General features: G+C 41.7%; 1 protein-coding gene across 6 annotated transcripts in view; it reads right to left on the reverse strand.

The window, feature by feature from the left end:
• RAD18 (RAD18 E3 ubiquitin protein ligase) overlaps nt 1-25,495 on the reverse strand; it is a 137,543-nt gene extending 112,048 nt beyond the window's left edge. For 2 of the 6 annotated variants that reach the window (XM_037800898.1, XM_037800897.1), the window contains exons 1-2: nt 17,250-17,357; nt 5,982-6,063 (exon numbers count right to left, since the gene is read on the reverse strand). In XM_037800898.1, coding sequence (XP_037656826.1) covers nt 5,982-6,063; nt 17,250-17,300 — 133 coding nt within the window. In that variant the 5' untranslated portion in view covers nt 17,301-17,357. Of the gene's footprint in view, nt 1-5,981; nt 6,067-17,035; nt 17,056-17,249; nt 17,358-24,249; nt 24,300-25,338 lie in introns of those variants that run through there. The other 4 variants (XM_037800899.1, XM_037800900.1, XM_037800905.1 and 1 more) reach the window with 4 other exon arrangements.
• Between the last annotated feature and the right edge of the window lie 334 nt (nt 25,496-25,829).

The following is a 25,829-nucleotide window of genomic DNA, read 5'->3' on the forward strand; positions in this document are numbered from 1 at the left end:
AATACAAAATTGAGGCATCAGCAAGGTGATGCTTTCTCCCCAAACACATCATGTGGCTGACTTCCAGTGATCCTTGATCCTTGGCTTTTCTGTCACGTAGTAATGCTCATGGTGTCTTCTCCCTTCTCTTCCAGATTCTGATGACTTCCAGCTCCTGGCTGCTCCCTATAGCTCTACTTCTGTGGCCTTCTCTATAAGGCCTCCAGTGATAGGATTAAGATCCTTCCTAATTCGGTTGGGCCAGAGCTTAACTGAAGTAATCTTATCAAAAGGTCCTATTTACAATGGGTTCACACCTACAGGAATGGATTAAGATTGAGAACATATTTCTTTGGGGTACATAACTCTAAGCTACCACACCAAGGATGAAAAGGACTTACATAAGGAAAAACTACAAAACATTGCTAAAAGAAATCAAAGAAGACCTAAATAAATGGGAAGACAGTCCATGATCACGGATTAGAAGACTAAACACTGTTAAAATGCCAATTCTACCCAAAGTGATTTAAGATTCAAGCAATCCCAATTGAAATTCCAATAGCCTTCTTCGCAGAAACGCAAAAGCCAATCATCAAATTTATATGGAAGAGAACCTAGAAGATGGCAGCTAGGTGAGACAGGGCTAAGGAACACCTCCATTGAAAACACTAGATAAGGACCAGAGAGTGACCCAGAATACCGGTTACAGCGATGTGCCAGCTGGACGAGAACTGCCAGTTCCCAGGGGCTGTATACTTGGTGAAACTGAGAGTCTGCATTCTGAAATGAGTGAGTAAGCTGGCTGAAGTCCTGCAGCCACGCGACAATCCGGGGAAACCAGGGTTTGGCGTCTGGAGACCAACGGGCTCTTTTAATAAAAAAAAAAAAAGAAAAAAGGGGAAAAGCCAGGAGCGGCTGCAGGTGCGATCGGCTGCAGGTGCAACTGTGGGAAACATGCAGTAAAACACAGCAAGAGAGGGCTGGGCCGGCCTCTCGGTGTCTGGCCTGGAAGATAGCCCGCTGCAGATATCCCTGGGGCCGGGGCAACGGAGCGGAGAGCCAGAAGCTGAAAGAAACCCCACGGCTCACAACTCACTCCTGGGAGGGCTGGATAAACTCCTGCCTGGGGCCGTGCCCACAGCCCAGAGCCCCGCCAGTTGTCCCGGAGCTGGGAAGGAGGAACTGTGGGAGGAGAGGGGTGTGGAGAAGCCCCGCCAGTTGTCCCGGAGCTGGGAAGGAGGAACTGTGGGAGGAGAGGGGTGTGGAGACGCCCCATTCGGCCATTTTTGCATAAGGCTGAAAGCGAGCCAGCTCGGCCCTGTGGCCCAGGGCTTCCCTTGAGGGACGGTGCGCGCTGATGACGTAGCACAGCATTACCTCACCAGAGGTCCTGGAGGATCGCGGCTGGGCGGGGGGACCTGATCAGAGAGCCCAGAGACACTACTCCAAGTCTGGTGGTTTGTAGGTCATCGAGAGAGAGTGGCTGGCTGAAATGAAATGAAGGCTTGGACTCTTGAGGCGGCCTTGAATCTCCAGGAACTAGGGGGATTTGAATATTGAGGCTGTCCTTCCTCCCTGACCACCCATACAAGCGCCCCACATTCAGGGCGGACAGCTCCAGCAACACACCCAGGCTGAGTTGTCCGGCTGGACCCCACAAGAATTGTTTCCCCATGTAATGCGGGGACAAGGTGGAGAACTGACTTGAGAGGTATAGGTGACTCACAGACACCATCTGCTGGTTAGTTAGAGAAAGTGTATGTCACCAAACAGTGTTTCTGAAAACTTAGATAGGTTTTTTTTTTTTTTTTTTTTACAAATTAAAAGAACCCTGTCAAGCAGAGCAAATGCCAAGAGGCCAAAAACAACAGAAAATCTCAATGCATATGATAAAACCAGATGATATGGAGAATCCAACTCCAAACACACAAATCAAGTTATCAGAAGAAATGAAATTCCTCGCAGAATTAATCAAAGAAACACAATCGAGGAATCAAAGCATGGCAAAGGATTTAAAGGACATCAAGAAGACTATGGCCCAGGATATAAGCTACATAAAAAAGACCCTAGAAGAGCATAAAGAAGACATTGCAAGGCTAAATAAAAAATAGAAGATCTTATGGAAATAAAAGAAACTGTTGGCCAAATTAAAAAGACTCTGGATATTCACAATACACGACTAGAGGAAGCTGAACAACATCTCAGTGTCCTAGAAGTCCACAGAACAGAAAATGAAAGAACAAAAGAAAGAATGGAGAAAAAAATAAAAAAAATTGAAATGGATCTCAGGGAAATGATAGATAAAATAAAACGTCCAAATTTAAGACTCATTGGTGTCCCAGAAGGGGAAGAGAAGGGTAAAGGTCTAGAAAGAGTATTCAAAGAAATTGTTGGGGAAAACTTCCCAAACCTTCTACACAATATAAATATACAAAGCATAAATGCCCAGCAAACTCCAAACAGAATAAATCCAAATAAACCCACTCCAAGACATTCTGATCATACTGTCAAATACTGAAGAGAAGGAGCAAGTTCTGAAAGCAGCAAGAGAAAAACAATTCACCACATACAAAGGAAACAGCAGAAGACTAAGTAGTGACTACTCAGCGGCCACCATGGAGGCAAGAAGGCAGTGGCATGACATATTTAAAATTCTGAGAGAGAAAAATTTCCAACCAAGCATACTGTATCCAGCAAAACTCTCCTTCAAATTTGAGGGAGAGCTTAAATTTTTCACAGACAAACAAATGCTGAGAGATTTTGCTAATAAAATTCCTGCCCTACTTCAGATACTAAAGGGACCCCTACCGACAGAGAAACAAAGACAGGAGAGAGAGATATGGAGAAAGGTTCAGTACTAAAGAGATTCAATATTGGTTCAATAAAGGACATTAACAGAGAGAGGGGAAAAATATATCTGACAAACATAAACCAAAGGATAGGATGGCTGATTCAAGAAATGCCTTCACAATAATAGCATTGAATGTAAATGGATTAAACTTCCCAATTAAAAGATATAGATTGGCAGAATGGATCAAAAAATATTGAACCATCAATATGTTGCATACAAGAGACTCATCTTAGACACAGGGACACAAAGAAATTGAAAGTGAAAGGATTGAAAAAATACCTCATGCAAGCTACAGCCAAAAGCAGGAGTAGCTATATTAATCTCAGATAAAACAGACTTTAAATGCAAGGATGTTATGAGAGACAAAGAAGGCCACAACATACTAATAAAAGGGGCAATTCAGCAAGAAGAAATAACAATCGTAAATGTCTATGCACCCAATCAAGGTGCCACAAAATACATGAGAGAAACACTGGCAAAACTAAAGGAAGCAATTGATGTTTCCACAATAATTGTGGGAGACTTCAACACATCACTCTCCTATAGATAGGTCAACCAGACAGAAGACCAATAAGGAAATCGAAAACCTAAACAATCGGACAAATGATTTTGATTTAATAGACATATATAGAGCATCACATCCCAAATCACCAGGATACACATTCTTCTCTAGTGATCACGGAACTTTCTCCAAAATAGACCATAAGCTGGGACATAAAACAAGCCTCGATAAATTTTTTAAAAATTTAAATTATTCAAAGCACATTCTCTGACCACAATGGAATACAATTAGAAGTCAATAACCATCAGAGACTTAGAAAATTCACAAACACCTGGAGGATAAACAACACACTCCTAAAATAAATGGGTTTATAATGTAGAATGTACGGGAAATAGAGATAGAAAGCAATTAATGAAGGAGGAACACTAACCCAACAAGAACAGATAAGCTATTGTGGGTAAATTTAATGTTCTGGGAATGCCCAGGAATGACTATGGTTTGTTAATTTCTGATGGGTATGATAGGAACAAGTTCACAGAAATGTTGCGATATTAGGTTATTTTCTTGGGGTAGAGTAGGAACATGCTGGAAGTCAAGTAGTTATTTTAGGTTAGTTGTCTTTTTCTTACTCCCTTGTTATGGTTTGTTTGAAATGTTTTTTTATTGTATATCTTTAAAAAAAAATTTTTTTATATAGTTAATTAAAAAAAGAATTAATTAAGAGTTAATGACAATCAATGCAACATGTGATACTGGAATGGATCTAAGAATGGAGGAGAAAAGCTCAAAGGGGGCAAAAGGAAAAATTGGGACATAGACTTTAAGCTTTATATCCATATTAATTTTCTTGAATTAACTGCAGTTAAGTTCATGACATAAGTGAATATTGTTGTTCGTAGGAAATGTACACAAAGTGTAATGAGTTCAAGGAGTATGATATATGCAACCTGCTCTCAAATGTTCAGAGGATGATAAATGGGTAGATAGATAATTGATAGAAAGATAATAGATATAGTTGAAAGAAAGAGGTGGGGAGAAGGAAGGTGTGCCAGTTTGAATGTATTGTGTCCCCCAAACGCCATTATCTTTGATGTAGTCTTGTGGGGCAGACATTTCGGTGCTGATTAGATTTGCTTGGAATGTGCCCCACCCAGCTGTGGGTGATGACTCTGATGAGATATTCCCATGGAGGCATGGCCCCACCCATTCAGGGTGGGCCTTGATCAGTGGAGCCATATAAATTAGCTGACACCAGCCACGTGCCTTCCCAGCTAACAGAAGTTTTCCGGATTTTCCGGATGGCCATTGACCATCCTCCAGTGAAGGTACCCGATTACTGATGTGTTACCTTGGACACTTTATGGCCTTAAGACTGTAACTGTGTAGCCAAATAAACCCCCTTTTTATAAAAGCCAGTCCATCTCTGGTGTTTTGCATTCCGCAGCATTAGCAAACTAGAACAGAAGGGAAGGAGGGAAGGAGGGAGGGAGGGAGGGAGGGAGGGAGAGAGGAAGGAAGGAAGGAAGGAAGGAAGGAAGGAAGGAAGGAAGGAAGGAGAAAGAAAGGTACTGCAAAGGTAGCAAAATGTAAAATTGGTAGATATGGATATCTGGGGGTGGGGGGGTGTTGGAGTTCACTGTATGGGGTTTGTATTGTATTTGCAACTATCCTGTATGTTTGGAATTATTTCAAAATAAAAATCAAAAAAAAATAACCCACACATTTAGAAACAATTCCCAAAACTTATCTTAGCCTTTAATATGAATCTGTTCTGGAAGGAAATTAATGTTCAGTAAGGACCTATAATGTGCCAAACAGTGAGTTTTGCATTTAATTCTCACAAGCATCTCCTAAGGTAGGAATTATTCTCTAGACTTTTACAGGTGAAGAAATATTGAGCAATTGACAAACTCATCAGGGTCAAGAGTCAAAGACTAAGTATATCTCTAAAGCCCATGGAGCTACCACTGTCATCCTCTCATTACGTCTTTTCTATAGAAACTTTTCACCAAAGCTACTTTCTACTAAAAACAGCTGTTTAAGCCTGACTTGATTTTTTTTTAAATTTTTAAGATAAACCAACTTGAAAATAGAGGACAAGAAAGATATGAGCCTAGATAATCCATAACTGGATGGCCAGCTCCTCAGCAATGACAGGCTGACCTCTGTGCACTGAACATCTGAAGCTACAGTATAAAAGCAAAGTACAAGCAAATTCCAATATATGAATCTTTCCCCTACCACACAGCAAGTTCAGTGATTAAAACTATCTGTAATACTCTTCGGTAGCAGAATTCTCCCACTGGGGAAACATTCTTTTTGTTACAGAGATTTTCAAATTCTTCAACTCTACACCAAGGACCGCTTGGTTGAACTACCTATTATATAAATAATAGGCAAATAAAGACCATATATCATGACCAAAATCTTCATTGCCTTCAATGATATAAAAGGCATAAAAATATCCAAGAGTGAGGTGACAGAAAAGATAGAAGCCTTGAGAAAACTTCAATATTCAAAAAGGAAGTGGTAGCAAAGATAGGAGCCTTGTGCAAACTTTAAAAAATAAATGTGTATTTATCTTTGGTGTTAACACTACCTGATGTAAAATCATACTTTTACTAACTCAAAGACAAAATACGTACTTACAGTTATGTGAACACTGAGGAATCATCATTGCAATGTTGAAATATTCAAAGCAAATTCCACATCGCAGCAAATCATCTACTGTCTGAAATGTAAAGATACATATATACATATTAGAAATATGCCAAGACTGGAACATCCGTATGTTCCAGACTGAATTATATACCCCAGGAAAAAACATGTTCTTAATCTTAATCCCATTCCTACAGATGTGAACCCACTGTAAATAAAATCTTTTCAAGATCTTATTTTTAGTTAAGATGTGGCCAAGTGAATCAGGATGGGTCTTAGTCCTATTATTGGAGGCATTATAAAGAGAGCCACAAGGAGAAGAGGGAAGCAGGAAATCAGCTGGAACCTGGAAGAGAAAGAAGAGGACATCAGCATGTGATGAGAAGCAGACATGCAAGCCAAGGAACTCAAGGACTGGACAGACAGAACACTATGTACTGACTCCAGGAAGAAGGAAACCTAACCTCTGAAACTGTGAGCCAATAAATTCCTGTTTAAGCCAACCCTCTGTGTGGTATTTATCATAGCATCTGGGAAACTAAGACCTTCTACTACACAACTTTCTCCATCCCCTGAAAAATAACTTGGTAATACTTTTTTGTCAAGTATACAAACTCAAAAGCTAATTCCAAACAAACTACAGGGGATCTTGACAAATACAAAAAAAACAAAAACCTCATCTATTAGATTCTCACACGTTCAAATCTCAGGTCACCCAAACCACTTTAGACAAATGAAGCAAGCACTACACAGATTGCTGTGCCACACTGCCAGCCTTCACAAAAGGACTACTCTCTTTCTGCTCCACTTCGCGCGTGCTTCCAGCTCTTAACTCAGGCCTCCTCTTCTACCCTATCCCCTGGCCTACAATCGCTAATGGGGGGGGGGGGTTCCAGTAGCCACAGTTACCACACAGGTCAGAACAAAATCAGAGACTGTTAAAGCAAAACATTAGAAATTACCTTACTACAAAGATGAGGAAACTTGTATCCAGAGCAGGAATACAACACTGGGCATTAGTCAAGCCAGGGCTGAAATTCATGTCTCTCTACTCACAATTCAGTGCTTTCTGCACAGTACTACATGGTAGAGCCAAATGAGGAAGCCCTGGAAATAGGCGGGGCCAGTGACTGCAGAAGGAGGTAAAGTTGTTGACAATTGGAAAGTCAGATAGACATGTATCAACCTTAAATGCAATCCAAACAGAAATGGATCTATTCTAGCAATTTAAAATCTTATTACATACCCCAATACAGCCAAGAGTATTTTGGGCAGAAAATAAAAAAGTATTTGCAAAGTCCCCTTGAGAGATTGGGGAAAAATGTGGAAATATTAAACTTTCCCACATGGGGAATCTCTGATATTCTCGCAAGCATTAGACTCCCAATTTAATAAGTCACGCCCTCTGCTTCACACAGATCAGTACCACAAATATAGATAGGTGCTTGCATGACAGACATCTAAGGTATGGCACTGGCACAGAGAGTTGACAACAGAAGTGTATATGGAAAAAATCTACACATTGCATACTAGGGACTATAATTAATAGGAATGCCATACTAGTATTACACAAATACTAGGGACCAATAATTGCAGGCTAACAAGAGCTGCAAGATGTTTTGGGTCCTGAGAATTAATTGAAATGGAGAGTGATGAGGATTTTACAACTCAATGTGAGATACGGATGGATTATCATGGACATAACATATGCTATGTGAACTTAAGAACCCCCTACTTTCTAAGTCGGGCGCTCGATATTGAGGCTTGCTAGGGTGAAACTTATGCATGTAAAGAGGAGGCTAAGACCACCTGTAATTATGCCTAGGAAGCACCTCCAGAGAACCTCTTTTGTTGCTCAAATGGGGACTTTCTCTCTCGAAGCCTAACTCTGCAAATAAATTCATCACGCTCCCCACGACATGGGACAGGACCCCCAAGATGAACGAGCCTTCCTTGCGAAGTGGGACATGGATTCCGGGAATGACCCTGACCCTAGCATTGAGGGATTGAGTATGCCTTTTTGACCAAAAGAGGGAAAAGAAAGGCAACAAAATAAGGTTTTAGTGGCTAAGAGAATTCAAATAGAGTCAAGAGGTTGTCCTGGAGGTTTCTCCTATGCAAAGTTCACCTAAATAGGCCAAATGACCACAATAATGATAAGCTCAAGTCAACAGCAGTCATGAAAACCTTAAAGAGTGCCAGATCCCTATCTTAGACTCTATAAAAGTTTCAGTCACTAAGTTTATTCATCAGAAACTTAAATCCTTCAGAGTGCTCCTTTGCCAGCTAAGTCCCAAAACCCAGAGGCAATAGCCTCTTCAACAACATCAACTAGATGCGTCCCTTTTGCTCATAAAGTTGACACCCCTTTTCCACATGAACAGGTTAGGGTGGTAACTGTCTAGACATCCCTGGGGATCAGGAAAGTGATCGGGCAGGAGGTGGAGGTAGCAAAAGACAAGATAGAATTTGACAGAGGATTATGAATGCTGAATCTTTATATAATTTTCTTTTTCTTGGTTGCTGGGGTATTGGAATGGTTGGAGCGAGGGAATTGGGGTGATGGAACTGTAGCCCATGGCATCATTTGAGGCTTGTTCTGTAGCTACTTGTTGAATTGTAATCTGGGGGCTGTACCTCCTTGCATATAAGTTAGAGTTCACAATAGGGAAATAACTGAAACTACAGTATTATAACTCATAATAACTTTGGAAATTTCCTATATATCTACTTGTTATGTCATACTTTGAGAGATATTACCTTTTTGCATATATGTTGTATTTCATAATGGGGAAATGGATGAAACTGTAGAGCTGTAGCCTAAAGTATTCTTTGAAATTTGCTCTCTAATTAATTGTTGAATTGCACTTGGAAAGTTATCACTTTAATGTATATATGGTATATTCTACAATAAAAAATACGATTAAAAAATAAGTTATGCCCTTGATCTTCGGGCTTGCCCTTATGAAACTTATTCCTGCAAAAGAAAAGCTAAGCCTACTTATAATTATGCCTAAGAGAACCTCTTTTGTTGCTCATATGTGGCCCCTCTCAGCCAACTCTGCAAATAAACTCACTACCCTCCCCCTTATGCAGGACATGACTCCCAGGGACGTAAATCTCCCTGGCAACGTGGGACATGATTCCCAGGGATGAGCCTGACCCTGGCATCATGGTACTGAGAATGCCTTCTTGACCAAAAGGGGGAAAAGAAATGAAACAAAATAAAGTTTCAGAGGCAGAGAAATCTCAAATAGAGTCAAGAGGTCATTCTGGAGGTCATTCTTGTGCATATATACATATTCCTTCTTACTTTCTAGTGTATTCGAATAGCTATAAGGAAATACCTGAAACTGTTGAACTGTAATTCAGTAGACTGGATTCTTGATGATGATTGTTTAACTACATAGCTTTTATCGTGTGACTGTGTGATTGTGAAAACCTTGTGACTGACACTCCCTTTATCCAGTGTATGGGCAGATGAGTAATAAAATAAAACAAAAAATAAATAAATAATGGGGGGGAGACTAATTTTATCTTGTAGCTAAATAAAGAAATTCTTAAAAAAAATGTATGAAAGTAATAAATAATGGTGTGCAGGGCAGGGAACTGGACATGAGAGACAAGGTGAGAGGGAGACTTTTACTCTTTTTATTTTTTTTCTTGGAGTAATGAAAATGTCCTAAAATTGATCGTGGTGATGAATGCACAACAATATTTTGATACTGTGATCAACTAATTGTATACTTTGGATTTATTATTTGGCATGTGAATATATCTCAATAAAATTGTAATAAGAAAATAATAATAAAAATAAAAAATAAAAAGGTCTAGGAACTTTAAAGGGTAGAGTTTCTGTTGAGGGAGTGACAAAAAATTTTGGAAATGAACAGTGGGGATGGCTGCATGATGCTGTAAATGTAGTAAATGTAATGAATAGCACTGAACTGTACCCTTGAAGACGGTTAAAATAGCAATTTTTGATATGTATATTTTACAATAAAAAAATCAGTAAAAACTAAAAATATACAACATTAAAGATAGAAATCTAATTCTAATGTGTTAAAAACCAACAAGTGTACTTTATTAGAATAAAATTTGAAATACTGTCTAGAAAATCTTATTACAGTAAAATAAAATATTATCCCATGCAACAGAATACCGAGAAGATATTTAAAAAAAAAAAAAAAAAAAAAAAAAAAGGAAGATGCTTCCTATATACTTACAAGGAATGACCACCAAGACATTAAATGAAAAAAGTAAGTAAGGAGCAGACATTACATATGGTATTACTACCCCTTGTTTAAAAGGGGGGGGGGGGAGGGAGGATAAGAATGCATTCTATTTTTATTTTGTATCTATATAAAGAAATTATTTTAAAAAATACCTATGAAAGTGATAAATAATGCTGTGCAGGGCAGGGTACCGGACATGAGAGACAAGGTGAGAGGGAGACTTTTACTTTTTACATTATGTATCTTAAGGGTGTACCACTTAAAATTTTTTAAATATAAACAAAAGCTGCCTGATACTAATAGTCTATATGATGAAATACTGTGTAGCCACTAAAAAAACATGCTTCCAAAGAATAATTACTGCCACAGAAAATGTTCACATTTTAATGGAAGCAAAAATCAGAGGAAAAAAATGACCACAAAAATGCAAAATAATACTATCATTTAATCTCCATAAATCAAGTCCACTGCATCAGTTTCCTGGTTCTACAGATGAACTAATAAGTGGTTGGATAAAGCCCAAGGAACTGACTCCAAGGGACCCCAAATTTTAAATGCATATACATATTGGTGTATTTGTGTGCAAGAAAAACTGAAGGGAAATAAGACAAAACATTTAATAGCAGTTATCTCTGGATGGTGGGATTATGAGTGATTTTTATTTTCTCCTTTATCTTTCTCCGAATTTCAAATTGTTTCTACTAGGTACACATATTACATTTATAACCTGTCAGTAACAGTAAATTTTTCTTACAGTAAAAGCAGAGAAATAAACACTAAAATGCCAAAATCTTCCATTCTTCTGCATGGTAAGCTACTACAGACACAAAAAACTAGAGGGTTATGTTCTTCTTATTAAGAGCAGAGGCAGGCCCTCCTACGTGGGACCAGACACCCAGGGGAGTGAATCTCCCTGGCAACGTGGAATATGACTCCCGGAGAGGAATGTAGACCCAGCATCGTGGGATGGAGAACATCTTCTTGACCAAAAGGGGGATGTGAAAGGAAATGAAATAAGCTTCAGTGGCAGAGAGATTCCAAAAGGAGCCGAGAGGTCACTCTGGTGGGCACTCTTACGCACACTTTAGACAACCTTTTTTAGGTTCTAAAGAATTGGGGTAGCTGGTGGTGGATACCTGAAACTATTAAACTACAACCCAGAACCCATGAATCTCGAAGACAGTTGTATAAAAATGTAGCTTATGAGGGGTGACAATGGGATTGGGAATGCCATAAGGACCAAACTCCACTTTGTCTAGTTTATGGATGGATGTGTAGAAAAGTAGGGGAAGGAAACAAGAAAAAAAAGTAGGGGAAGGTACCCAGTGTTCTTTTTTACTTCAATTGCTCTTTTTCACTCTAATTATTATTCTTGTTATCTTTGTGTGTGTGCTAATGAAGGTGTCAGGGATTGATTTAGGTGATGAATGTACAACTATGTAATGGTACTGTAAACAATCAAAAGTACAATTTGTTTTGTATGACTGCGTGGTATGTGAATATATCTCAATAAAATGATGATTAAAAAAAATTACATAATAAAAATTAAAACTGACTATGCATATTAAAAAAAAAAAAAAAAGAGCAGAGGCAGGACCAGGAGCCAGAGTCCAGCATCTAGTCTGTTAATCTTTATTCTATATAAATTCCTTTTGGAGGAGGGGTGGTTTTGACAGAAATGCTGAGCAAGATGTGTAGACAGTGACAGCACATCAGACAAGCTATGATATTTTTGTAGAAATTTCCAATCATGCCACTTCAAGACAGGAGCATGCACATCACATGTGCTGCGACCAAAAAAAAGCCTGACTAGAGAGAGTAGTCAGTGGATGCCCCAGGATTTCTTTACCGTAGAGAGAGAAGAAAGAGGAAGTAGGGATCAGGTGAAAAAGACTTAATAGTTCAAGCAAAGGTTCTTACGTTTTTGGAAGTCACAGATTCCTCTGAAAATTGGCTGAAAATTATGGACTCTCTCCTCAGACAAAACATTTATGCACAAGAATTTTATAAGTATTTCCACCAGAATCTTTCCACGGATTTCAGATTAGGAATCATGGGTTTAGAGTCAGGTTTCTATTCAATATAAGAAAGAACTTCAGTCCCTGGAGGAGTTCAAGCAAAAACCAGATGGGAAATTGGCAAATGCATTAGAAAAGGCACTCAAATACTGGAGGGACTGGCTTTCCAACCTTAAGATTCCATGATTTTAATAAGAGCTAAATTTGGGCTCAGTCAACCCCATTACTAAACTCTATATTCAGTGGTGTGAAAAGCCAGAGAAGACATGGAACCTGCCTCTAAAAAACACTGTGGAGTTGTCAGAAGACATAAAATATGCTTAAATCTACAAAGCAGGTAGATTTATAGGTTACGGAACACGCATTTTCCTTCTCTAATTCAATCTTGATGACAACAAATAGAAAGGGGAAAGAAGGAAAAACATAGAACACATGTCAAATGCTAATAAAAATAATAAAGATACATTAACTGAATGTTCGACACCTTCGTGTGGTCAACAAAAAACTGCTGAGCACCCACTATGGGCCAGGCACTGTGTTAAGTACAGTGAGCAAATAGTACAGGTAGGATCCCTATGCACATACATCAACTTTTTCTTTTTTTTTTTTTTTAATTTTCTGAAGACTAATTTATTTCTGTTTGTTAGGAAAACTCTTCAGACATGCAAAAAGGTATAAATAATAATCATGTTACAAACCTCTCTGTATGTCCACCTGCCTTTTAAGAATAAGACAGAACTGTCAAAGCCTCTTAAGTGTCCCTCCCCAATCCTTCTTTCTTCCCTGCAAAGATGACCTTTATTATGAATTGAGGGTTTATCATTGCACATGGGATGGTTGTACACTTTCTTGAGGACAACATGAAAAGAAGAATGTCTGTACTGTTACATCCAGGGGTACTTCCACAGCTAAATCTTACACTGATTCACCCTCTCCTACTCAGCTGCAGAGAGAGCCAGAGTGCTGGCATGCTACCTCAACACACTGCTCTCCATCTAAAATACTGACAGGCTCCATCACATATCTACATGGAATGACACATGGTCCTACCCATCGAAACTAGAATATACAGATGCAGTTGTGCTCACATCCAGGGATTTTCATTCAATACCTGTAAACACACCTGTATGGATAAGGACCCTGCACTTGCCTGTACTTTCCTTGCCACATTTCCCAAATGTGTATTGCCTCCAAACACACATTTGGCAAATTGAGTTCAAGACAGTGATGAGAACAGATGTAAATTATACTTCCCAACCCCCATTTACAGGCTACGGTTCCTGTGTCCAACTCAGGACCTGGGAGAGCTAAATTCCCATCTGGACATCATCCAGTTTTTCCTGCTACCCCCAAATCTGGACACGGCTCAGATGCTGCATCGGCTGCTGGGTCACATCAAGAATGTCCCTGTTACTTGCCCTTGGGAAAACTATTGCTGCAAAGGAGAGGCTAGGCCTGCCTATAACTGTGCCTAAGAGCCTCCTCCCAAATGCCTCTTTGTTGCTCAGATGTGGCCCTCTCTCTCTGGCTAAGCCAACTTGAAAGGTGAAATCACTGCCCTCCCCACTAGGTGGGATCAGACACCCAGGGGACTGAATCTCCCTGACAACGTGGAATATGACTCCCGGGGAGAAATGTAGACCCGGCATCGTGGGACGGAGAACATCTTCTTGACCAAAAGGGGGATGTGAAAGGAAATGAAATAAGCTTCAGTGGCAGAGAGATTCCAAAAGGAGCCCAGAGGTCACTCTGGTGGGCACTCTTACGCACACTTTAGACAACCCTTTTTAGGTTCTAAAGAATTGGGGTAGCTAGCAGTAAGTACCTGAAACTATCAAACTACAACCCAGAACCCATGAATCTTGAAAACGATTGTATAAAAATGTAGCTTATGAGGGGTGACAATGGGATTGGGAAAGGCATATGGACCACACTCCCCTTTTTCTAGTTTATGGATAGATGAGTAGAAAAATGGAGGAAGGAAAACAAACAAACAAACAAAGGCACCCAGTGCTCTTTTTTACTTTAATTGCTCTTTTTCACTTTAATTATTATTCTTGTTATTTTTGTATGTGTGGTAATGAAGGTGTCAGGGATTGATTTTGGTGATGAATGCACAACTATGTAATGGTACTGTGAACAATCGAATGTGCGCTTTGTTTTGCATGACTGCATGGTATGTGAATATATCTCAATAAAATGCATTTAAAAAAAAAGAGAGATAATTTCTTAAAATATTCCTCTAAATTTATAAAGGACAGAAATTACAAAAGCAAAAAAAAGAATGTCCCTGTGAGCAGGAGGCCTGTGTGCCAGGGTGGGGGGCAGACGGTAGAGAAGGAGGTCAAGGGCTAGTACGGGACAGTGGGCTTCTTAGCAGAGTTAGGGTGAGGGAGGGACAACAATGACTGTCCCCTCTTCTGACTATAGCTGATTCTGAAACGCATGAAGTTGTCCCATACCAAGGTCAGCGACTAGCAGGTTCTCTACAAGGTAAGCCCCTCACCCTCTGTTCTAGTTTGCTAATGCTGCCGGAATGCAAAACACCAGAAACGGATTGGCTTTTATAAAGGGGGTTTATTTGGTTACAAAGTTACAGCCTTAAGGCCATGAAGTGTCCAAGGTAAGTCATTAACAATCAGGTACCTTCACTGGAGGATGGCCAATGGTGTCCAGAAAACCTCTGTCAGCTGGGAAGGCATGTGGCTGGTGTCTGCTCCAAAGTTCTGGTTTCAAAATGGCTTTCTCCCAGGATATTCCTCTCTAGGTTGCAGTTCCTCAAAAATGTCACTCTTAGTTGCACTTGGGCTATTTGTCCTCTCTTAGCTTCTCCAGAGCAAGAGTCTGCTTTCAATGGCTGTCTTCAAAATATCTCTCATCTGCAGCTCCTGTGCTTTCTTCAAAGTGTCCCTCTTGGCTGTAGCTCCTCCTCAAAATGTCACTCTCAGCTGCACTGAGATCCCTCTGTTTGTCAGCTCATTTATATGGCTCCAGTGATTCAATTTAGACCCACCCCGAATGGGTGGGGTAACACCTCCATGGAAATTATCCAATTAGAGTCATCACCCATAGTTGGATGGGACACATTTCCATGCAAACAATCTAATCCAAATGCTCCAACTTAATCCCCACTAATACGTCTGCCCCACAAGACTGTATCAAAGAATATGGCTTTTTCTGGGGGACTTAATACATTCAAATCAGCACACCCTCTGTTCCACACCTTCTGTACTCTGGGTACATCAACTCTTTTAGCCGCTTTTTTTTTTTTTAGTTCAGTCTTATTGAGATATATTCACATATCATACAATCATCCATGGTGTACAATCAACTGTTCATGGTACCATCATATAGTTGTGAATTCATCACCCCAATCTATTTTTTGAACATTTTCCCTTATACCAGAAAAAGTAAATATAAGAATAAAAAATAAAAGTAAAAAAGAACACCCAAATCATCCCCCCCACCCTATTTTTCATTTAGTTTTTGTCCCCATTTTTCTACTCATCCATCCATACACTGGATAAAGGGAGTGCGATCCACAAGTTTTTCACAATCACACTGTCACCCCTTGTGAGGTACATTGTTATACAATCGTCTTCAAGAGTCAAGGCTACTGGGTTGGAGTTTGACAGTTTAGGTATTTACTTCTAGCTATTCCAATACCTTAAAACCTAAAAAGGATTATCTATATAATGCATAAGAGTGCCCACCAGAGTGACCTCTCCACTCGTGTGAAATCTTTCAGCCAATGAAGATTTATTTCATTTCACTTAGCATCCCCCTCTTGGTCAAGAAGTTGTTCTCAATCCCACTATGCCAGGTCCAGAATCATCCCGGGAGTCATATCCTGCATTGTCAGGGAGATTTACATCCCTGGGAGCCAGGTCCCACGTAGAGGGGGGAGGGCAGTGAGTTCACCTGCCAGTTGATTACCTGCTTATTTTTGTCTCTAGTTTATTTTTGTCTCAGTTAGTTGAGGAAACTGAGGCTCAGAGAGGTTAAATAACTTAAGCTCAACCAGTTAACAGAAGCAAAGCCCAGAACTAACCAGACAAGTAACTCAAAATCTATGCTCTTCTCCACTGGATCTTGGTGCAAAAGCCACTACAACTTCAAAACAATTTTCCTGGATACTTTCATGATATCAGCTTTTCATCATCTGTAGAACAAGGGTATCTCAAGTCCCCGAACACCAGAAATGACAATAATGACAGCAAGAACAACAAAGCCTTTTTATTTACTTTAGCCTTTCCCAAGTCCCTTCATTGATCCTCAAAGTAAGCCTTACCAATCGGTGGGACAGACACTATAATCTCCATTTTACAAATGAGGAAATTAACGAACAGGAACAAGAAAACAATCTTTCCCAGAGTCACAAACAGAAATAACCACATACCAACTTAAAAAAAGAAAGAGCAACCAATTAAATAAAAATGACTTATTAAAGCTGGTGCTGAGCCTGAGTCCTGATCTCCTTGTTTAAAACGAGAGCGAGATGAGCAATTGTTATCTTAGAAAAAAATAGCACTAAGCTTCTTGAGGATAATTAGAAGAAATCACAGCGAGTGCAAAGGAGACTACCTGCTTCGCCAGTGATTACATAAATGTTATTTGGTGTAGTCGCACCCAAAAGCATAACCGGTGTCATCTGGGCAATTCTCAACTAATCTACTGACAGCACTTACATAACTTAGCACATAGCAAGCCCTCAAATAAACTGTCACTATCATCGTCACTGTTTAGTTTTTCTCCGTGTCACTGTTACTGTTGTGGCGGAACCGCAGAATACCTGGTTCCATACGACGGCCAATCTCAGTTCACCAAGAGGCCTTTCCCCGCCACTTCTCAGGGGAAGAAACTGAGGCCCAGGGGCACGCGGGCAGCAAGAAGCGTCGCGGGGTGGGGCGGATCCAGGGCCAGCTTGCCGCCTCCTCCTTTCCCCTCAGGGCGGAGCCGGCGTCCTGCTAACTCCCGGGCGCTTCCTCCCTCTCCGAAGCACCCACCTTCATTACTGCCAAGCCTGGAGGCCACCGGGGCTCGGCCAGGGAGTCCATGGTCGCTCCACAGGAGACTGGGGGTCACGCACCCACTAACCTCCCGCGCTCCTCTGCCGCTCGAAATTCCCCGCGCTACTGCGTTACGTCACCAGTCTGCGACATTCACGAGGCATGCGCGGAGCCTGCCGGGAGTTGTAGTATGTGGGAGGGGCGCAGTCCAAAGTGGTCGTACTGCACACGCACCAGGAGTCTGTTTCGCCGCCAAGATAGAAAAAGGGGAGTGGTTTAAAAGTATGGGGCCCCGTTTTGTACCAGATCTTTGACAAATGAATGCTCGTTGAACGTTGGGAAGAGGCATCTAGCAATCATAAGCCAAATCCAAGCCTTGCCATATCTTTCAAGGTCCAAGCACGTCCCTCCTCCTTCGGGTCGTTCTCACTGGTAACTATGATGAATCTGTGTCTGCTCTGAAAAGGGGTTTTCATATTCATTATTTCTTTTCGCCGCTGTCACACTGGGAGGTAGGTACTATTGTCAGTTTACACAAGACGAAGCTACGGTCCAAAACAGCGAATGGAATTTCCTTAAGTCACACAATGACATGACTAGACTCCAAATCTGGCCTCTGGGCTTTGAAGGTGGAGTTCTTTCATTCAAATCAAAATTATAATTTAAAAGTTATCCCTTCTCTTCAGAGATAACTACACTTAACCTTCACATATAGCCCTCCAGGTATTTCCTTTGCAGATACAAATATAGAAACATTTTAGGTTAAAATGTTAGATTAAAAGCACAGCTCTATCAATTTGGTGTTTTTGTTTGTTTACTTAAACATACATCTTGTGACCTCTTCCTGTTAGTACATATAGATTTACCTCATTCTTATTAATAGCTGCATAGTCCATAATATTGATCCACTACAATTTATCTATTAATGTCCCATATTGAGGGGCATTTAAATTGCTTCCAGTTTTTCACTGTTACAAAGAGCTGCAGTGAACTCATTCCTCTATATAATCTTGGCACACTTGAGCTAGGCTCTCTGGGGGATGATTTTCTATAAATGAGACTAGTAGATCAATTGACTGTTCTTTTAAAACTTTGATACCTAGTGCTAAATTATTCTCCCAAAAGGCTGTACCAATAGATTTACACTCCTACAATAGTGTATGAGAGTGCCCATATCCAAATGCAAAGAGCTGACCATCATCGACTTGGCATCATCAGTGAGCTCAGCTCTGCCTTCATCCACTGCCTCAGGTAGGCCTAGGTTGCATCATGCCCCAAGGACAACAAGTCTGCACAGATATGTTGTTCAGGGCAGAGCTAAGGATAGGATCCTGCAGCTTGCCACTGTCACCCCATGTGGACCATGCATTCCTTCCTTCAATAAATATGTTTTAAGGGCTTACCATAGGCTAGGCCCTCATACTTCCCTGTGAAGTAGGCAGAGATGAGGTTGTTATTGTCATTTTACAGACCAGGACACAGATGCTCAAAAGGTTAAGCCCTGGCTTCACTTCTTTGGGCTCTCTTCATAAGGAACCTCTCAGCTGGGAGCCAGATCTATACTCAGCTGATTTTTCCTAGTCTGCCCCCAAATATTCACAGGACAGTGATAATATCATTAACAGCATTTGGACAAAGGACTTAAATCCATTACAATAAAAGCCGACATTATTAGGTATTATAGGCAAGACACTGTTCTAACTGTTTTTAAACATATTGACTTATTTAAGATTCCCTCCAACCAAATGAGGAAACAGAGGCACCCAGGGCATCCTGCTGGAAAGTTGAAGAGGAGGGATGTGAACTCAGGCAGTCTGGGTTAAGGGTTCATATTAACTTCTACAAAAATATGCTCATCAGGACCTCTTGATGAGAATTATTCCCATTTTATAGACCTGAGAACAGAGTCTCATAGAGGTAAAGGGACTCGTTCAAGATGACACAGCTTGTCAGTGGCAGAGCACAGCCTTGAACCCTGCTCCTTTAATCCCAGTCCAGAAGGGATCAACCACTGACACTTGATTGAGAAATAACTTGGTAGACATGTCTCAGGCCAGGGTCTGGCCTGCGGTTCCCATGATGCTGGATCTAGTGGGGCTTGGGGGTGGGGGGTGACGGAGGAGTCAGGTACTACAATGAGTTTGTCTCAGCCAATCAGAAAAGAGCACGCAAATAACCTCTAGATTGTGTGGGAAGATGTTGGGTGGTTCTGGATATGGGGGAGTGGAGTGGGCTCCGAGAGACAAAAGAAAGAACACGGAGACCAGCTCTCAGGTGACAAGTGGCTAGGAAGATGAGAGAGCGAGAGAGAAGAGATGGGAACAGAGAATGAATGTGGGGAGGTGGGGGGTGGGAGTTGAAGGAGAGAGGACAGGTGAGAGGGAAGAAAGGTAGACGAGAGGAAGGGAGGCAGGAAAGAAGGAGAGACGCGGAAAAGGAAAGGACGAAGAGATGCATCTTCCCATCCAGCCATGAAAACCGATTTGGAAGCAAGTCTTCCAGAGACTTCCAGAGAGCGTGCAGGGCGGTGCCCGGCGCCACTCATCTGAGCGCCCCGGCCACCCGCTGCTTGGAGAGGCTGAATGAATGAGTGAATCATCAAACACGCCCACAGACCCATAAATGTTTTCCTCCCCGGCTCAGCGCCTCTCTCCCTGCCCTCTTCAGCAGCCCCAGAGTGACAGACAGCCCTCCAGGCCCGGGAAGGAAAGTTCCAGCAGGTTCTGAAAGACGACTTTGAGCACAGAACAACGCATTTGTCTTAACCCCTCCCCCTCCTTGGCGTTTATCCGCTCCCGGGAGCCATTCTCCCTTAACAAGTTCCTGTTTCGACGGACATTCTCTTTCAGGTAGATCAATAAAGAGATTGTGCTTCCTTATTCAGGAGCTAAAAACAAAATGTTCCATATGAAAAAGCAGGCCAGTGCTCAGTGAAATCTCCCATGACACTTAGCACAGAGTGAGGAGGAGGGATAGGGCTGCCAGATACATACATGGTGCAAAAAAATAAAATAAATTTAATTTAATTTTTAAAAAAATACATAATACCCAGGTAAATTAGAATTCCCAATAAACAACAATTTTTTTAGTATAAGTATGTCCCATATAATGTGTGAGATACACTTATCCTAAAAAAAAAAAAAAAAAAAAAATTCCTCCTGTATTTTTATTTGCTAAATCTGGGGACCCTGCTCAGGGAAGCACTTTCCCAGATGAGTGTGGGGTCTGGCCTAGTTGCATCTTGGGGAGTTCTGTCCTCTTGGCTCCTTTCCAAGCACTCTCTCCATCGCCCTTCCCTCTGCCCTCCATTCCCCTTGCCCCTAGGACACATCCTCAATCCAGAAGTGGGAGGGGGGCTATTGAAGGAGCTCACAGGGTCTGATCCTTCCCCCTCTCTCTCCCTCCCTCCCTTCCTCCTTTTATCTTAAATGTTTGTCGAGCTGCTAGACAGCCTGTGCCAAATGCTGGGACGCAGAGGTGAACAAGACAGACGTGGTCCCTGCTTTCAAGGAGCAGACACCCTGGGGGTGAGATCAGGGCCAGGATATAAACAAGTATGTAGGCAAATGAATAAATAAGGTAATTTCATGAAACAGCAAGCATCATGAAACAGCAAGCAATGTGAAACAATGAAAGAGGAGAGCTTAACAGAGAGTGGAGGTACACTATAAGTCAGACAACCAAGGAAGTCCTCTCTGAGGGGTGGCATCTGTGCTGAGACCCAACAGATAAGATAGAGGCAGAGACCTGAGGGTGAGGAGCTCCAAGCCTTTGTCAAGGGTTTGGATTTTAATCCATGTTAACCTGGACAAGTGATTGAACCTCTCTGTGCCTGTGTTCTCATCTGTTAAATGGGGACAGTAATATTATTTATTGTATGGGTGTGTTGTGAGTGATTGTACACAAAGTGCTTAGAACAGTGCCTGGCACTTAATAACCACTGAGTGTCAGCTGATATTATTTTTATGATGATGAAAGTGCAGGGGGAAGCCCATGGAATGTTTTAGGTGGGAGTGATGTGATCTGATTTCCATTTTCAAAAGGTTGCTCTGGCTTGTGCATGGGGAAAGGATTTTCATGGGGAAAGAATAGAAGTCATGGCCAAGGGGAGTTTATGAGGATGTGGACAGTCAGGAGGAAGTCAGGGTACTGTGGCTCCAAGCTTACTGTATACCCCAAGCAAAAAAGGGAATGCTTTAGCTAAAGTAACTGAAAAGTCCAAAAGTGGGTATTCAGGTGTGGCTTGATCCAGGTGTCATTAAATTGCTCTTTCTTCCACTCTCTCAAGTTCTCTTTCTTAATCACTTATATCTGCTTTCCTCACTATTGGCTTAATGCTCAGGCAGCATTCTCCATGTGGTGGGAAATAGCCCCCAGAAGCTCCCTGCCTATTTTCTAGCAGCACAACTGCCTCAGCAGAAAGAAAGCACCTCATTCCCAATGGCCCCAGCAAGGTTACCAGGGCGCAGTCTCATTGGCCAGAATTGGGTCACATGCCTATCCCTGAACTAATTGCTGTGGCTCAAATTGAGTTTAGGGTAGGGGTGGATCCCTTGAACATTGGGGTGCTATATACAGAAAACTGGGGAGGATGTCTGTAACTGTGTAGATTGCAAAAATGGGCATAAATTCTTCCCCTCCCTAAATCTATACCTCTTTATGATGTGACTCCTTCCATCAAGAGGTGAAACTGTTTCTCCAGTCCTTGAATCTGGTCTTGGTCATGTGTCTTGCTTTGGCCAATGGGACATCAACAAAGGTGATACCAGCAGACACTTGAAAAATGTTTGTGCACTGGGGCTTTCCCTTTCTCTTATTGCTTTTGGGAACCTTGTAATGCCACCATATGTGCAAGCCCTAGCTGTCTTCCTGGATAATGAGAGACGTGGTCATGTCATCCCTGTCACCCCAGCTGACACTGAGCTGTCTGCGAGACATGTGAGTGAAGACACCCTAGATCATCCAGCCCCAGCTGAAGCTGCCTACTTTCTGGAGAGATCAGCTCAGCCAGCCCCTGACCGGAAGAAGAACTGCCCCACATGCCCAAAGAAATTGTGGTGAATAATATACATTTATTTTCCTAAGTTTAGGATTTGTTTGTTACACAGCATTAGCTAACTGATACAGTGGGCAAAAACTACAGTGGTCCTCCACAAAAGCTAATTGCCATCTTCTGCCTGCCTGGAGCCTGACCTGAGCTGGTGCTCCTGCCCCATTGGCCCCTCCTCTCCCTTATAGCAAACTCCCAGCAGTGCTCTCCTGCTCTCCTTGATCCCAATGCTTATCTCTACTCTGTTTCCAATATTCCAAAGGTGGTAGACTTTATGGGTGCCATGGGCAAAACCCTGCAACTCCTCTTGCTTCCATAGGCTTCAAGCCATTCTTCTTTGTGCCAGTTTGAATGTATTGTGTCCCCCAAATGCCATTATCTTTGATGTAATCTTGTGTGGGCAGATGTTATCAGTTTTGATTAGATTTCTTTGAGTGTTTCTTTGCAGATGCGCCCCACCCAGCTGTGGGTGATGACTCTGATGGGATATTTCCATGGAGGCGTGGCCCCACCGATTTAGGGTGGGCCTTGACCAGTGGAGCCATATAAATGAGCTGACAGGCAGAGGGAACTCAGTGCAGCTGTCAGTGACATTTTGAAGAGGAGCTACAGCCAAGAGGGACACTTGGAAGAAAGCACAGGAGCTGCAGGTGAGAGACATTTTGAACACAGCTGTTGAAAGCAGACTCTTGCTCCGGAGAAGCTGAGACAGGACAAATATCCCAAATGCAACTAAGAGTGACATTTTTGAGGAACTGCAACCTAGAGAGGAACGTCCTGGGAGAAAGCCATTTTGAAACCAGAACTTTGGAGCAGACGCCAGCCACGTGCCTTCCCAGCTAACAAAGGTTTTCCGGACACCATTCGCCATCCTCCAGTGAAGTTACTCGATTGCTGATGTGTTACCTTGGACACTTTATGGCCTTAAGACTGTAACTGTGTAACCAAATAAACCCCCTTTTATAAAAGCCAATCCATCTCTTGTGTTTTGTATTCTGGCAGCATTAGCAAACTAGAACGCTGTTTTCAAGGAGACAGCCATCTATCTAGAATAAATTGAACAGCGTGTGACTGAATCCTCTGCCAGAAAATCTCCACCATCTGTCATGGTGTCTGGACATCCCTGTCCCCATTCAAGCACCAATTCTTCAGTTCTTAAAGGTTGCTCACTTTCTCTGGGGGAGCCCAAGCAGATTACACCTCTCACATTATAGCACAAAGACGCTGTGTGGTAATTATTTAGTCTCCCCAACTGTCTTAGTTTGCTAAGATGTTATGACAAATACCACACAATGGCTTAAATAACATGAATTCATTGTCTCATGGTTTCAGAGGCTAGATATTCAAATTCAAGGTCTCGAGAGGCCATGCTTTCTCTAAAATCTGTAACATTCTGGCGCTGACTGTTCTCTGTCACTTGGTGATCTCTCTGTGTCTCTGTTTCTACCCCTCTAGCTTCTGCTGGCTTCTGGCTCCTATTGACTAACTGTGTCTGGATTTCCTCTGCTTACAAGGACTCCACTAATGTGTATTAAGGCCCACCATGATTCAATTTGGCCTCAACTTAACTAATAATACTATTTTCAGAGGTCATATTCACAAATGGGTTCACACCGTCAGGACCGGGGGTTAGGACTCGAGCATGTCTTTTGTGGGGGACACAGGTCAACTCCCAACATCCACTAAACCACAAGCTCCTTGCAGGAATGGAACTTGGTCCTCCTCATCATGTCCCAGCACAAATGCCTGCTGGGTGAATGAGTGGGAAGCCCTTGATCAATTGGAAATACACCACCTGAGTGTCTGGTCCTGAGGCTAAGGAAACAGAGCAAGGAACCACTGAAAGGAGACCAGGGAGAAATCACCAAAGAGAAAGTTTTACGGAGACTAAGAGAACGGGGTTGGGAGCCACACAGAGCTAAATGTGAATCTGTGCCCTCCACTTACCAGGTGATCTTGGATAAGTCATTCTCTTCTCTGAGCCTCAGTTTCCCCTTCTGTAAAATAGGGATGATGATGTCAACTCTCAGAGGATGTTATAAAGATTCAGTGTTTTAAAATGCCAGGAAGCACCTAGCACAGTGCCTGTGATTGGTTGGCCTATGGCAGTAGTGGCGATAGTTAGAATTATTACTATCATTACCAATGAACATTATTCACCCAGGGGACATAGAGGTCAAGGACACTGGATCTGGAGTCAGATGGCCTGGGTCCAAATTTCAGCTCCACCACTTTCTAGGCTGCAATTCCCCCACTAAGAGGAATGTGATCTCCTTGGAGAAATGGGCTGGTTTCAGGCCTGGGGCAGGGTAGGTGAAAAATGAGCACGGAGTACCTTATTTTGCCCCAAAGTATGAAAGTCATCAAAATGCACAAGCACCAGAGCCAGCCTGAAGTTGCTCCAGCTGACTTAAACATCAAAAAGAATAATGACTGCAACTGATTCAAACACACTGAAAATAAAAAATTCCAGGAGTTCAAAATGAGTCTCAGCAGAAGGAGAAGAAAGTAAAACCCTCACTTGCTACCAGTGGAGACAGTTATTATATCAGCTTCTCACTCTGGAATTTGATGTATAAGGAGAAAGAATCAAGCATTTATTCTTCCCTTCCAGACTGAACTGTATTTTAGGGAACTACTAACCCTTGTTGATGAGAATTCTTGCTAGAAAATACAGGGCGGGGGGGGATGATAAAATTAGAAAATCACCCTTTTGCAACTCAAGTGCAGTGATCACCAATGGATAATAAAATAATTAGGAAGAAGGTTCTTGGGGATCTGGATATTTGCCAGGTGCCAAATTATCAGACCACAGATCACTCCCTACCCAGTGGGAAATGCAGCTTTTCAATGGAGGGTGAACCTACCTGAATTCTCTTATCAATCACAGCATCCTTAAATGTGGGCATCAGAATGCATGCACCTCCTGATGTGATGTAATATGAAGTACACATCACCCAGGAAGTACTCTTGCCCAAACTGCTGACACTGAATCTAATCCAACATTTAATCCAATTTCCAATGTGTAAAACATACAAGGATAGACGGCAACCAGCGAACTGAGGAACTGAGGGAGCAATCAGACAAATCCAGACTGGGCGGCATTCCACCAGAAAACAGCCAGTGGTCTTCAGAAGTTCCTGAGCAGGGGCACTTTCCTAAAATAAAAGAGACTTAAGAGATGTAACACGGTTGTAATGTGTGCTCCTTGCTTGGATCTTTATTTGAACAGGCCAACTTTAAAAAGACAGGAAATTTGAATAAGGATTAGGTATTAGGTTATATTGAGAAATTATTATTAATTTTATAAGGTGTGACAACAGGTTTGTCATTCTGTAAGAAAATGTCATTTTTTAGGGATGGGTGATGAACTATTTCAGGGTGGAATGTCACAATGTCGGTGACTTTACTTGAAATTCAGTGATAAAAGGTAAAGCAAAATTGGTAGAGTATAAATAATTGTCAGTCAAATGACAGACATAACGGTTTATTTATACTTCTCTCTCTATTCTTCCGTAAATTTGAAA

This window comes from Choloepus didactylus, chromosome 1 (assembly GCF_015220235.1).
Source record: "Choloepus didactylus isolate mChoDid1 chromosome 1, mChoDid1.pri, whole genome shotgun sequence".
Taxonomy (NCBI): Eukaryota; Metazoa; Chordata; class Mammalia; order Pilosa; family Megalonychidae; genus Choloepus; species Choloepus didactylus.